Genomic DNA, 16,230 nt, shown 5'->3' with positions numbered 1-16,230 from the left:
AACGCAGGCACTAATGTGCCACACGTTCGGGTGCCAGCGATTGCCCCGCGGGCGGGGGGGGGGGGGGGGGGTCAGAAGCTAGGGATGTACCGCATTTTCTGCCATTTTGGTACTATCTGCATTTTGTTCATAGTACCGTTTTCATCCAAAATATTTTGGTGCCTGAAATTTCGGTGCATTCCTACTTATTATCACTAAATTGCCATATATTGCCCCTCTCCAGTAATAAAGCCCTCCTCTCTGTGGATGTGCAGGATTCCCTTCCTCCATGTGGATGTACCTGCTCAGCGGTGGTGGAAAAATGTCAATGGTAGGTACTTCAGTCTAATCTTTTGCCACCACTGGAGAAAGCTACCTGAAGCAGCTTCATCCATCTACCTTGATTTGGATGTATGCATTTTACATTAAGTTAATTCACTAAAAAGTGTATAGACTGTTGAATAGCCACTACATTTAGTAAATAAGGTAAAGCTGCTGCTACATTGAATACCCAATCATGTGCAAGGAAATTAGAATTACTATTTTTATCTTTCCATGATTAGATGATTGACCTGAACACTGCTTTACAGTAAAACTCAGTGAACATTCACTTGGCAAAGTGAACAGTCTCTACTCTTTTAGTAAATCAACCCCACTGTATGCTTGCATACTACCCCACTGCATGCTGTATGTATCCTAGTATCCTTTTGTTTGTGTCAAAACCACTTCTCCCCATACAAGTCTATTAGAACACAAAAACAGGTCTTAGAAGACTGATGCAGGGTAAGAAGAGGTCAAATGCACCTGTCAATGAATTTTGACCTCAGAAGCATCTCAAACAGATCTCAAATGCAGAATGCACGGCAAGCTTAATTTGCCCATTGACACAAGCCCAAAGCCCTTTGACACAGGCCCTTATTCTTTCTTAGAGGTGACTTTAACTTGCTGACCGAGGTGTTTAGACCCCCGTCCTGTCCAGGCCATTTTTCAGTATTCAGCGCTGCGGTACTTTGACTGACATTTATTCCGTCGTGCAACGCTGTACTGAATTTCATTTTTTTGGGGGACAGATAGAGCTTTGTTTTGGTAGTATTTAATCACCACTGGGGTTTTTATATTTTTTTTTACTATATAGTGACAAAAGTTCAGAAACTTTTGAAAGAAAAAAAACCCTGTTTCCCCATACATTATGTTATAAAACATGTATCACCCCAATTTGTTGGTATAACATAAAAGATGGGGGTCATGTCTGGTAAATAAACATCAAATATGTCAAGTTTTTAAAAATGCGCGCACCCGCGAAATCGCCAAAAAAAACTACCATGACTAAAATTGGCCATAGGCGACGCTTTAAAAGCTTTTACTTAAGTGTTATCAGAGATTGATGGGCCCAGAATTATTACACGCAGACTCCCACGTATCGCGTGTGGCATAATTGTTGTTTTCACACAAAGGCGCACCTGACGCATATTTACGTTTTTGTGTGCATGCATGCGCAGGACTTTTTTCGGGGGGGGTTACTTTTTTTTTTACACTTTAACATAGGGGGCTAACAAGCCCTCTATGTTATGGCAAATATACAGTGACAGGTCCTCTTTTTGGAGACATCAGGGGTCTCTAAAACCCCAAATGTCACCTAGGGACCACCAAAGAAGCTGATGAAGCAAAGACCTGCTTCACCAGCTTCTTCTCTGGTTATAGCAGCCAGAAAAATGACAGCTAAAGGTGGAAGTAATGTAATACACATTGCTTCCACCTTTAGAGAGAGAGGAGGAAAGATCAGCAGTGGGAGAATGCTGAACTCTCCTACATTCTTACTGCTAGTAGCCACTGTGCTGGTCCCGGTCTTGCAGGGGGGGGGGCGCGGCGTTGGAGGGGGACACACGTTTAATATAGTGTCATACAAGCGAGCGTTTACAATGCGAGCGCCTGCGAACAGAAAAATGGCGTACAGGCAGGTCCACCTGCTGGGAAGAGTCCGGAGTCCGCCCGTGTTTTCACAATGGGCGGACGGCAAGTGGTTAAGACATCTTTCAATGTCCCTCAAACTTTGGTACTCTTGAACTAACATTATTGAACTGAAAAATAAAAGAAACACTTTTAAAGGTAGATTTATAGTTTTGTTTTTTTTAAACCTTTTATGACCCTTCCAAGCCTGTCCTTGGGTGTCCTCAACAGGAAAAGTGCTCATTACCCCAAGACGTATGCTGGAGGAGCAGGTGGTTTACTTGGGAGTCTGCCGACTTGCTACGTGCAATATGAATAAATTAGTGGCGTTACAGATAATCTGAACAGAATTACTGTCTACTGAAAGCTGTTAATTCTTTGGGTGCTTTATCACCATCTTACCATATGTTCCATAAAATAAATTTTCAATCAAACTAAGTGCTACTATGAACGAAGGGTTAGAGGCCTAATTTTATGAGGCCAAAATGATTGCTGTTTGTTAGTGTGCGTCTCAATAAGCAGGCCCTTCCCACATTGAAATGGTGTTTAATGAGGAAATTTGAACAGAATCTACTGTTTTAGATTGGGATTCACTTCCTTGAGAACATTGTCTGTTTGTTGCATTTTGGGTATTTTAAAGTGGAAGCCCAGGAAATAGGTGCACTCAGTCTGTAAACTACTGATGCTATCTACATACAATAAACTTATATTACATTTTACTTTTACTAAGGAATACTTTTGCATCATTTGTCTTCATTCAAGCTAGTATTTTTACTACAGTCAAAGTTGACAGTCAGGCATTGCTGTAGTCGGTGTACTTTTGCATTCTTTTGATTTCAGAAGACTTTAGGGGGTATTTTTCACAACTGGAGCAGATTTGCACTGCAGCCAATCAGTTTCTGTGTCTCGTTTTCGAATCTTACCTGAGCAAACTGAAGAGAGATGCTGATTTGTTGCCATTGGCTGCTTAAAAGAGAAGTATGGGGTAAGTGTTTTTCCCCATAGTTCTCTTAAGGGTCACGGGAGGACATATACTAGTGTCCGGTTACGCAAAGCTCAATATATCGGGGGCTACAGCTCGCAGTATACTGAGGCCCCGCAGCCGAGACGGATCCCGACATTACTGTCGAGATCCACCCAGCTGCGTGAGTGACATCTGACTATCTAGAGCAGGGGTAGCAAACCTCCGGCCCTCCAGCTGTGGCGAAACTACAAATCCCATGATTCATCTCTCTTCGGGAGTAGTTTGTGGCTGTGAGAATCTTGCAATGCCTCATGGGATTTGTAGTTCCACCACAGCTGGAGGGCTGGAGGTTTGCTACCCCTGATCTAGAGGCAGAGCTAGCTGTACCTGCCCCCTCAATCGTCCGTTCCTCCTGTCAGCGCTGGAGGATCGGAGCGGGGAGGAGGGGAATCCCTGCAGTCAGCGGTGACTGACAGTCTTTGCAGGGAGATTTGAGCCGACCTGTGACAGTCTCGTTGTCACAGGTCGGCTAGAACTATGAGGTGAGTGAAAATGACTCACCTCATAGTTCTCCTTTAATGGCTCATTACAAAGACTGATTGAAATCTGGGAGCTGGCATTACTGCCTTCCTAAAATAAAAAGCCTAGTGCCTGGTTTTGACAAAATGAATGGTCTAGATTGGCAGCCTCCATTATTCTTTCATAACAGGTTTCTCTTTAAGACTGCCTTGGAAGTTTAAACCTGTTTGGTGATGCATCGAGAAGGAGAGAATGTTGGGCATCTGTTGATGAGCTTTGGGTATGTGTCGAAGGGTAAATGCAGAATGCTTTAGACATACATTTTAGATTAGATGATTGAGATGCTTTATTTGACCTGCAGTTGACCTACATTTGACCTGTTCAAGCTGCTTTTGCATTTCCCTAGATTTGTATAGAGAAGCCTTTCTGAACTGAACAAAAGCCGACATAGGCCATTACACAGCTCACACTTTGGGAAGCAGGTACACCTACCCTACAAGAGAAATACTTTTTAAAGTCTAGGTGCAAGTAGCACTGAAGTTAAGATAAATTAGTTGGACTTTCCTGCTTTCACCACAGTAGCCATGTTTGATGTTTAGCATTAGAAGCCGACTGATCGGTTTCATTTCTTGGCTGGAATTGCTCTTTAAAAGGGAGGGTGATTTGGATTCTTCTCTAATAAGTACCTATTTCACAGGAGAAGGTGATGTGTCTACGACTAGCCATTAGCACTATATGGTACAATATGTTAATGTTTAAGGAGTCCATTTCCTAGAGAACATCATTTTCAGGTTGTAAAGTTCAACCCCAATTAGCAGCGTATGGCCAAAGAATGGAAGCACTCAGCCATCTAATGCTGCTAATACATAATTTAAGAGGCATGTAATAGCTTCTCACATTTAGATTTTAGGACTATAATGAAAAATCTCTTGTTATACTTTTGGCCCATAGCAAGGGTTTTACACCTACAACAAAATGTTGGCGGACATCCAGGTATTATCTATATTACTATTTGAAATGCCATTTTTTTAATGTTACCCTTCAGAAAGGGTTAAGAGTATCCCTATAATGGCAGGGGTATAAGGTTTAGCTCTGGCCATTAATTGCTCAGGGCCTAGCTTGCTCTCATCGGTATCACCCATACCGTGGCTGGAGATATTTTCTGGATGGGTTAATGATGGTGAATTTCCCTGGCCACTTCCCTAACCGTGTACATACGCTCTGCATCTCATCATATGTAGTCTCCTAGTAATTACACATAGAGAGCTGGCTTCAATCTTCCGGCAGGATCTCTTGAGAAACTCGGCTGCACGCCAAACACTCATTTACTCGGTGCTCCTTTTTTCTGCTTTTCTATCTTTTATTTTTCTGATTTCCATGGCTATAGATATATCTATAGATATATACACTTCCTTGTCATCGCAGTCGATGGGTGAACAGCATTATAAGCTTAGATACACTTGTGACTTGTTTTTTTGAGATATCCCAACAGATTTAATTTCAAAAGCCATAACATATTTTACATTCCCCACAACTTGACCTCTCTGCCTGTATACAGCATTTGCATCCATTTTTTTTTAAGCTCATCTAATACCTAATGGACAATATGGTGGCTAAGTGGGCATTCTTGCCTAACTAATAAGTCCTGGGTTTGAATTCCAGCTGTTTCACTGTCTGCTGTGAGTTTGAATGGGTTCCTTGTGTTCTGTAGTTTTACTCTTCTAATGCTAAAAAGGTGGTTGCTGTTGCTCAATACTTAGTGACATTAAAGGCAAATCCCCCCCCCCCCCCTAATGGCACTTCCTGTCCCACGGAGTCTGTGCGGGTGCACTCTGCTGCATTAACTTACCTTGTGTGTCTTTCCTCTTCTGGCCAAAGATCTGTACTGCGCATGCACCCACCCCATGATCCTTTGCGGCCGCCTTTGGATCTTCTGACGGGAGCGCGCAGCAGAGACGCAGGTAAGTTTCAACCGTTTTTGAACTTTTTAATTTTTTTTTATATTTTTGCATATATCTACTTGCTAGCGGTAGATATATGCAAAAACATACAAGGCTTTAATTATCCATTTAAACACGACATGTCCCAGTTATTGCACGCAACTCTCAGATCATCGCATGCTTTCAAATGTCAGGTCTTAAATGGCAGGCAAGGAAAAGGTGTTTTCCGATTGGTTGCTATGGATTAGTGCACATTGCGTTTTCTCTTATTATATAAAGGCCTCAGAGTAAAAGCAAGCAAAAGGCTGTTTACATTACAGAATCAATGAACCCATTCTATTTAACCACAGAAAGCATTGCAAATATATAAATCCTCTTTTGCTGCATTGAGGCTCCGGTTGCTGGTTCTTCTCTCGCCTGTGAGTCAGCGTTCCTGATTGCCTGGCACACTCAGGCTGCTGATTGGCTGCGTACAAATCCTGTACTGGAGTAGATGTTTAGCCTTTAGATTAATGACAAGAAAATCAATAGCTTGTGCTGGCAGCCGGTTGATGATGGCTGTTATGGCAGGCTGTGATGGCCTTGTAAGTTACCCCATGCTCGAAAACTGTTAATGCACATTGATAGCGAGCGGCCCAGCAGCTGATTTCTGCCAATAACTTCCTTGCAAACTCTTGATGCCAGAATCGCAAGGCTGGCAGCACGGCCAGCACTGCAGGCTGATCTGCTATCTGATACCCCCAGGAGAGAGTCTTCTGAAACCGTTCATAACATTGCCTCATGGACAAAAACAACAGCTTTAAAGTGGATAATGCCATAGCTTTGACAAATTTAATTAGAACATTGTGTGCTTCTTGGGAATGCCTTTACTGTACAACCAGTTATTTAGTTGAATGATGTCACTGAATTGCAAGCTTTTGCGCTCTTCTTTGAAATTTCTTCCTCTCGGCCAGCAAGAGATACCTTATTTTTTTTAATACTCTACCTAAACAGAGGTCTATTTTTTGGACACTAAAAAGGACAGTCACAAGTCAGCTTTAAGGCTCATGTGTACACTATGTTCTATACGTTAACCTTTATATATGGGTGTTCCCATAGGGCGTTTGATGTTGGCCTGTGGTTCTGTACTATATCTGCAGATGTATGCGTTTACTGACATACCAGCAAAAAGATGGCCAACTGTTGAATGGGGCAAATACTGAATATCATAAAAATTTCCTAGTAATGTAGCTATATAATTGTGTACAGAGTTCAGCAGTCTAGGGAATATCATGTACACCTTTGCATACATATTGTAGCAGTTTGTGGTATATGGTGTTCTGTATGTGATTTGAGCTTTTAACGTGTTTCCAAACCCGAGAAAAAAAAATATTTTTCAGCTCACTGTTCCTTAAATATAGTGGCTGCATTAGTTTGCTTTTTTACTGCCTTGTTATCTTAGTTTTGACCTGGTGATCCTGCTAATAACACAATTTCCATAACACAATGCTGTCTTGCTGTATTGTATCTTATGAGAAGCCTCATTCTCATTTTAAGGACAAGAGTTGTGTTACGCCTACACAACACTTCCCCCCTCTCCTCATTTACATACTATAGACTTGAGTGGTCTGTAGCTTTAGGGGTAACCTCCTGGGCAGGCTGATAACACTGAAGAGCAACTACAAGAACTTACAAATTTACTGGATAAACCTAGTAAAAAGAACAATGATACACAAAGGTCAGTAACAACCATTGGAAATCATCACTAATACCCAAATCTGGTTGGTTTTAATGGATCTTTTACTTTGATCCTCAGAACTGCACTTTAATTTGTCCTTTTGAGAAGGTGAGTGCTTAGGGCTCTTCCCAGGTACTGTATTTTCATGTGGCTGCAAAGCCTAAAGCTGGAGTGCAGTAACCCATAGCATGGAATCCGGACTTATTAGTGTATGTGATGTTGCCACCACTTTTTTTCACATTGGCAGAACAGAGAGCAGGGAGGCTTGTGTGACTATACTGCTCCCTGCAAAGTCCTTAGACACATGTATTGCCAGTATACTTAAAATTCTTCTATACTCAGGCGTTAAATCTTAAAGGCATTCAAGTACCTTATTACCAAAAATGTATCTTATTTGTGCATCATTCGGCTGTAGATCCTCAAATCAACTCACTACAATCTCACATTGAGTAAGCCAAGTCACACAGTCAGGTTGAAAAAAGACACAAGTCCATCGAGTTCAACCTATACAGATAAGAGGAAAAAAAGAAAAACCTAAAAAGTTGGACTGAAGTTAGTCTAGCACGGTAGCGAGCTTGGAGTGGTGGCTACTTTAGCGCACACACACAGGGACCATGAAGAAGAAAAGTAGCCACCCTCCAGAAGGAAGTACAGTCTCGGCACCAATTCAGAGATGATTTGAGAATCTACAGCTGAGTGATATGTAAATAAGATACATTTTTATTAATAGGGTACTAGAATGATTATTTTTTTAAGAAACTGTGGGGTAACCTTTTTCACATATACCAACATCCTCCCATGACCCAAAACTCTTTGCTATTACCGCTATTTGCTGAGAGCGCCGCAGCCGGGACAGATCCTGACAATACTGTGGAGATCCACCCTGCTGGCTGATTGCCTATCTAGAGGCAGAGCCGGCTGTGCCTGCCCCCTCCCCGTCCGTTCCTCCAATCAGCGCTGGAGGAGGGGAGGGGGAATATACCTTTGGGGGAGCAGTGACTGACGGTCAAAGCTCTCTGCAGGGAGATGATAGGGAAGTGAACAAGCGGCGGTATGTTTTCGTTCACATTCCAGTCAATAGAGCCAACGTGTGACAGTTTCAATGTCACGTCGGCTCTAACTATGAGGATGAGTGCAATTCACTCACCTCATAGTTCTCCTGTTGAGATATAATTCCTGAGTATAGTGTTACTTTTTAAATTAAACCATAATAACAGAGGACTCTACCAGAAGACCTTGCTGCTGGCACCACTACAAGTGCTAAACTTGCTTGATTTCACCACTAGCAGGTGCTGTGAATGACATGTAGGATTGTGGCCCAGGTGATATCAGATAGTTGTGGAAGAGGAGAGCCCCTCCAGTTTAGCAAATATATATATCTCTATAGAGATATATCTATATATCTCTATAGAGATATAGAGATATATAGAGATATATAGATATATAGAAGCAGATGAGATGACATTGCCAACACTATCCCAGAATCAGCTAGAGCTGTGGATAGTGAAGCATACAAGGATTTAAAATCCCAAAGCCAGATAAAAAATAATGTGTACATATAATTGAAATGAGCATATGGCATTTTTATATAGTGTATAAAAATACTGTTTCGCTTTAAATTAAAATAAGAAAAGAGCGCACAGCAGATGTGCCCCAAAAGGAAATGTGAAAATGAAGAACTTTATATTCTAGTAATTGTATGAATGTAGGCGTAAGCTTTGCAGGTTTGTCTGAAAGGCAGAAATAGAGATCGTGAAGTTTTTTTCCTTTTTTTTTTCCCCCAGAGTTAGCCGCTTCTCCGTGATGTCTCAATGTATCTATCTCTTGTATCTATTCTGCCCTCAGGTCTTTCTTTATATTTTTTCACCCCGTGTTGTCTTTGTAATAGAGCTGATAGCAATCTTTCCAAACACTCCTGTTGTGTACAGCGCACACTACGGATGAAACTAGTTACTCCTCTCTTCAGTTTAAGGAGGAAAAGTAAGGTTTGCTAATAGCTACAGAAGCAAAAGCCACTAAAGGTGGAATCTTATCTAGGGATGCACAGATACTTTTCGAGTACCAGTGCAGATACTTGGCATTTTCATGGGAACTCCCAGGGTTGCTTCGGTTGCAGCTGGCACCTGGCTCTGGCACTCCACCACTGTCCTGAAATCATTAGTCTGTATTGTATTAGAAAAACTGTCACATGACAATAAACAAAAATGTATCAGTACTCGCACTTGTAAGTACTCGGCAAGTACCAATACTCGTACTCGCAAAACTGGTATCTGTGCATCCCTTTATTTATATTTATAAAAACAAAATCATACATTAAAAAAGAGATGACAGCCGCCTCCTAATTTTTAAATTTTTCTCTAGTCTAGTCTTGGAGCTCAAAAGTATCGGTACTCGTACTTGTACCGAGTACTGTACTTGGTATCTGTGCAACCCTAATCTTATCCCTTAACTGCATACACATTCAGGTTGTCACATTATCTGCAGGTTTGAGTTTTTTCACAATCTCTTTATTGCTCTTTTAATCTATTGATCTTCACAGCAATTGTGATTGGCTGCAAAATCGTACTGAACTTCAATATCTGAAAAGGAAGTCTGAATTGGTAGGGTGCCATTACTGACTCATTCTGAATATTCCAGCTGCCCACTAGTATCTTCAGAATGTGGCCAGCAATGGTGTGCCTTTTTTTCTCAGTATGGGATACAAAAGTGCACTAAACGTCTCTTCTTAGACTAAAGGCTGCTTCCTTACCTCAGGAACATAGCTATAACTGGGGTGGTGTTCACGTACAGCAGAGATGAGCTGTGCTGTCTGGACTGCACTTTGAGGAGCCAGACATGCATTAATTACTAGATAACCAAGACAAAGATGGTTAGGCACCCCCATGACTCTCAGGCTGAGGCTCTGTTGGAAAACGTTGAATATTTTTACTTTTTCCAACATAAGCCAAGGCAATTGGTGTTTCTAACCTGCCTCCCTAATAGGATAAAAAAAAAATGTGTGCCGAAGATCCCTGAGGGAGGTAGAATTGTGCCTGTAGCCACTTTTTGTCTATGGAAAACCAAACGGAGGGAACATAATTGATATCTAAAGTAGACATGGCTGAATAGGTAATGTGCTTCAGTCATAATGAGCATGGTAAAACAGAGCTAGGTTTTTATAGCCAAAATGGTTTCTTCTGTCTAGGAACTAACTCCGTTTATAACTCCTCAATCTCCTATTGCAAAAGTGCAAATTTTATTCTGTAACTTGTCCCTTTTTATGAGGCGCTAAAATGTATGTTTCTGCCAGAAAGCATAGTGAAGATATGTACAAATGAAATTAAGGCTTTTTAAAACTTTAGGTTTTTTTAAAAGGGGGGGGGGGGGCGACTAGCTGTCATGCTGGAAGGTACCTCTTTTGTATCAGCCTCATCCTGTCCCTGATGAATGTGAATACCTGATGAAAAGTTGGTCTTAAACATTTGCCTGTTCTTGAAGTATGTGTACTTACACAGCTTGGTTCATGTGTTTGAGTCCAGCATCACTTAATGAGTATAAGGGAGGTAATAACTGTAGCACAGTAAAATGTGCTTACAAGCATCAGAAATGCATGTTTTCTGTCAACAATTCAACATGCTGGTATGTATACCAAGTCCCATCATTTGAGATCCACATCTACTTCTTCATCGGTCACTGAAGTGGTGAATTTTGCACTGAACACTTGATCTGTGCAGTTATCATCCCTGCCCCAACCTCTCAAGTCCTGCCATAAAAAAAGTTTCTATTTGGGGAAACCTATCCGGTTCCCAAAAAGTTAGCACTATCCTTCCAGAAATTGCATTATGGATTCTAAAATTTTATAAAAAGGTGTTACATTAGTCAAATGTTTAAAATATATCTGAAGTCGAAACAAGGAGGTGAGGGAAATCTAACGAAGACACTTGTTCCAGTGACCACTCACATGGGATTTCCTTGTTCTTCCTGTTGTGTCTCATGGACAGAAATTGAAGGGAAAAACTGATTTTAAGATGTAACCATTACCTTCCCTATCCAAGACTAAAAAATGTTTAGGCTTTAGATGCACTTAAATCCTATAGACCAGGGGTGCCCATTAGGTAGATCGTAATCTACCAGTAGCTCTCAAAGCTGATGCTGGTAGATCACAAAGGGTGTGAATGGTGGCCCCTTTATTCCATCTTGGTATTTTTATTTAGCTGTGCACACATGATTACCTATTAGCCTGAGTCTGCTGAGCCAAGCTCCCTGACACCTTTCTGGTGGATACTGGTGGCTGAAGTGCTATGTATTACATCAAATAATATTAGTATACACAGCCTGTTGCACTACACCGTTTGCAAAATACACAAGGTGGGCCAGGAGAGAGACAGACCGAAGATAGAGCGTGAGGAGAGACAGCCAGGGGAGAGAGCGGGGGTTTTTTTTTTCGTTGGTAGATCTCATGTAGCTCGTCATTTGAAAAGTAGATCTTACCACAAAAATTTGTGGGCACCCCTGCCATAGACCAATGAGTTCACTAGGACCCCAAACTTCTTTGTTATAAGCACCTGGCGAAAGATGGTTGGCCTCACAATATGCTAAATACATTGTAAATAGTGGACTCCAGTAAAAGAAATGGTCACCCCAAAAGGCCCTCCAGCTTGTAGGCTATGCACACCTTGGCTGCTGAGAACACATTTCATCTGCTCTGCCTCCCTCAAATGCAAAGTGTCTAGAGGTTGTAGAATGTTCTCCGGAGACTCTTGCAGCACACGTGCAGCTTCATGGAAAATATAATGCCTGATACTTTTCCTCCACTACCCTGTTATTTCAGCCAGTATAATTGTGTGGGGTCTCCGAAATCCCCATGCTAGAATCAGCAAGCATATAATTATGCTGAAGAAGCAAGCCTCTGGGAATGGATTGCAAGCTTCCTTTCAGATGGTATCAGGTCCATTCCCCTCTAGATTTTTAGCATTGTGTTAATGTGTGTAGCTATATGTGTGTGTGTGTGCGTACATTTTTTGCATCTGAAAGTACACTATACATAGGTCTGTGCATCTGCTTTTATTTTTATTGTATGTGCTTTTCGCTTATTAGACTTCTAGAATTAGAATGACTATTAGGGTAATGTGTGTTTTAAATCGGAATTGCAAATTATATGCAAGGCAAATGTATCTGCCTTGATATATTTTTTGTTGTGTGCTTCTTTGGACACCATTTATTTTTGCATTTTTTACATTTGGATGAAAGCAGATACATGTGTCTACTGCTAGCTTCCTGGCTGCTATATTACAGTTTGACATGCCACATCTACAGCTGCTCCGTTGTTGGATAGTTTTTCTTTTAACCAGTTTACAAACTGTCAGCTTTTTTTTCTCAGCGTTTACTAGATATGATCAGGAGATAAGCTGAGCAGTGTGATTAACAACCAGTTCGCCATACTCGGGAGTCGTTCGCAATGTTGTTTGCCAAGTAATGCCAGAATACTGCTTCGTCATTTAATTTATAGGCAGTGCATTAAATATTCCACATACACTACTTTAAAGAGCACTGTGCAAATATAAAGTTGAGCCAGAGGCAGTATTAAGTCTTCTGCTATGAGATTTTTTAATAAAATAATTGACATCCCTTGGACACATGCCCAAAGTACATTGACACAGGTCCTTATCTAAGACATCAATTTCTGCTTCTGAGATCTTGCACAATTCATTCACAGGTGCATTTGACCTGTAGTTGGCCTCCTTCTGACTTGTATTTGTCCGGCTTCAAGTGGGTTTTGCATTCCCATAGACTTGTATGGGTATGTCAAACCTGTCTGCAAAAAAGAAATAGCCTGTCAACAGTACTTTAAGAATAGCTAGCAGAAATAATCTGATGAGGGACATACTATAGAACAGTGGTCGCCAACCGGTGGTCTGTGAGAAAATTTTGGTGGTCCCCGGGCCCCTCTGATGCCGTGCAGGCTGGGCCATCATTGAAGCGGCACGGAGGCTCCGGGGCTGCCTCTCACTGACTCAAGCAGCGGCTGTCGCAAGGAATGCGCGGCTCTGCAGGAGGCGGAGTATCTCGTCAGTACCCGGACTGAGCAGGCTGCGGGACATAGAAAAAATGGGAAGAAGCCGGGTAATATTGGCACAGTGTGGGGGAAGGGGAGGCACGGAGGTGGTTGGGTCCAGTGCTAAAGTGCATGTCCCCCAGGCGCCGCCGGCAGGGCCAGTGACCGATTCGATAGGGGGGGAAACAATATTATTACTGGGGCGGACGGCACCGCTCCCTCCACCAGCACTGCCACTCCTGCAGGCACACCTGCACCTATGTATGTGTATATAGATATATTCTCATTTGTACTCAGTCTACTTACCTGATACTGGAAAGCACTTGCGCGGCGCCACCTGCTGACGACCAGTACGTCCGCTGTCTACAGAAATGTCTCTGACCTGTGTATTATACAAAATTGACAACACAAACATGCGGACCTGACATATGCCATGGTCCGGGTGGACGGTACGCTAATAAGGGGGCATACCCTGAGCATGAGGTGCGGCAAGCGGGGGATTGGGAGGGCGGGTCGCACTGTCGGATCCCTTAGTCCCCGGGAGTTTGGCACGGGCAGCTTAAGAGCGCTGGAGGGCCGCCGACTCCTCCCACAAATGCGGCTAACGAGTTAGCCTTAAACATATATATATAGATAGATATAGATATATGTAGATATATCTATATATCACACACACATATGAGGAAACAAAAAAATATGAGAATATAGATATATATATTTTTTTAAAATAAATATTAGTGGTCTGCGGGATTTAAAATTATCAGCTGTCACATGTGCAGTCCAGGTTTATATGGTTCCATGTAGGAAATAGGATTGTTCATTATTCTGATACAGTTGACCACTGCCTGGGAATTGTTAGGAAAAACAGTATGGTCTTATTTGTAAGGCTTTAAGGCTTTGAATGTTTGGTTTCTTTGTCATTATTATTATTCTCTGATTCTTTCACTGTGTCTATCCTTCTGCCTTGAAATCCCCTATAGAGGTATACTGGATATTTAAAAAATGGTGCCCGCTTCAGCTCCTCATTTGCATGCCTGTTTCCATATTCCCTTTTGGCTTCTGCTATGCTTCACGCAATGCCTAGCTTTTCCTCCTGTGGGCCTCCACTTGTAATTTTAGATTACTTCGAATATGTGTAAGTCCTGCATTGTTGCCAGTGGCTGCTGCAGCAATGAATCCAGCCAAATGGTCCACCAAGCTTTTGATAAATGACATTTTCCATTTGTTTTAGCATGTTTTAGACCTGTGCAGCTTCCTGCATTTTATGTTTGTGCTATGGGTCCTATTTTGCGGTAAAAACCTATAAAGAGGAATAATTTCCACTTACGGTAGATATACCCAAGGCTACAGGCACTGATCTTAGAAGGAGCTTAGCTGCCATGTATGAATGGATCATTAAGACCTGGTCAAGATAATTGACATCATACACAACCCTATATGTGTAAGTGGAGCTACTGATTCAAGCATTAAGTCAGCAGAGCATGTAGAAGTTGACACATCAGCAAAGTCAAGCACCTTGGAGCATAAGAAGGGCTCATAATTATACATGGAGATTTCTTCAAGGCTCTAGAACTAAAAATATAGTTTAACAGAGGAAATCCAGTGCATTCAGTAGAAACTTTCACTTTGAAAAATTGTGAAAGTACCAAACAAATTTTTTCCATTTAAAAAGATGCAGCGTAGAAGGAGGATTGCTGTTATGGTTCAGGTGGGTCACATGACACCGGGACAAGTTTTCATGTATGCGTACGGAGATAATATGTTGCCAGTCAGCCTCTATGGGAGGGAGGAGAGGCTCTAATGTCACTGGAAGTTCTGTCTGCAGCGACTCTGAGTCATGATGGCACTGGAAGTGGCAAAGTGCTGCCATTTCATAGCGGTGCTACCACTACAGCTCATAAGAACTTTTTTAAAGGACCAAAATGTAATTCCTAATAGGTTAAGATTACTATTTAAAGCTCTGTAGATTGACATGCTTGGTAGATCATTCTTTGGTTTTAGAAGGTCTCAATTTATTTTATGTGAACTAAGAATATACCATTCATATCTGGTTCATTCAGTACCAGCAGCCCTAGTGAATGTTTCATATTAGCACTTGCCCGGGTCTGGATTAACATAGGGGCTACTGGAGTGCCAGCTCCAGGCCCACCACTGAATATAGGCCCGGACGGCTCAGATCGCCTCGGTATGCCTGCTGGCAATCCGGGCTGAACACAATCAGGCAGAGGCACCGGCGGCTCATGAGGCCCCAGTGAGGAACATGTGGTCGCCTAATTTGAGAGCCACCTCTACTGCTTCCTGTCCAACCAACCGACAGCACCAGGCCCATGATGCTCTTAACCTGGCCATGCACATGCCTTTAGTGAAATCTATGGAAGTATGCACACGGGAATATCTGCTGTAAGGGGGAATGACAGACGGGAAACATTTTTTGGTGCTGTATTGAAGAAGGCACACCTGGTGTCCCTTTAGATATGTATCCTCATCTTTGCAGGTGAACCAACCTAGGTAGCATCCACATCTAAAGACATACTGAGGATGCTTACTGCTGTAACTCTGTGTAGAGCAAAGTTATCTAGCAACCCATACAAATAGTGTTTTATATGGAATAGTATTGCTTAAGAAATGGCTTGGGTAAAACTTCAAAACTAAGCTGGTAGCATAATGAATTATAGGCCTCTGTCCTTCGAAACATTAGGTAGGACACACTGTATGTTACATTATGTAAGCTGAGATGATATGAATGGAGGTGCTCTATATACTAATATACATTTAGAGCAATGTTATGCAGTAGTTGGTTTTAGTTGCTTCTCTTGTCCCATATGGGACTGCACATTGCAGTTTGTGTATGTCATGTTCCGTCTCTCCCTGTCTCACTGGCCGTCCTCTCTCTCTCTTTATCTCTTTCCTATACATGCGCACTGCCACAGGGAAGAGCGGTGAAAAATTCGATAGTCCGCTAACCCGGGACGTGCCAAGATTAGGCTGCGGTCTGCCTCACTATAAAGTTCTAAAGTCCTCAGGGCAGGCGACTCTGCAACCCGCGATGTAGAAAGGACTCTGGTAAATGACCTCCTGTTCCTCTTCTGCTCACTTGACATTGTTTTAGTGAGGACAGGGGTGTGCTGCT

General features: G+C 42.1%; 1 protein-coding gene across 3 annotated transcripts in view; it reads left to right on the top strand.

Moving 5' to 3' along the window:
* The window catches only part of PCDH1 (protocadherin 1), a 215,745-nt gene that overhangs the window by 185,727 nt on the left and 13,788 nt on the right, over positions 1 to 16,230 (top strand). The window contains exon 5 of one of the 3 annotated variants that reach the window (XM_018568118.1): positions 16,031 to 16,163. The exons of the other annotated variants lie outside the window; for them this stretch is intronic. Within the exon in view, the coding sequence (XP_018423620.1) occupies positions 16,031 to 16,152 (122 nt within the window). The 3' untranslated portion in view covers positions 16,153 to 16,163. The remainder of the gene's footprint in view (positions 1 to 16,030; positions 16,164 to 16,230) is intronic. 3 annotated transcript variants of the gene reach the window in all.

Source organism: Nanorana parkeri, unplaced genomic scaffold (assembly GCF_000935625.1).
Source record: "Nanorana parkeri isolate BGI_ZX_2015 unplaced genomic scaffold, ASM93562v1 scaffold1140, whole genome shotgun sequence".
NCBI classification, from domain to species: Eukaryota; Metazoa; Chordata; class Amphibia; order Anura; family Dicroglossidae; genus Nanorana; species Nanorana parkeri.
This window is presented reverse-complemented; position numbering and strand designations above follow the sequence as displayed.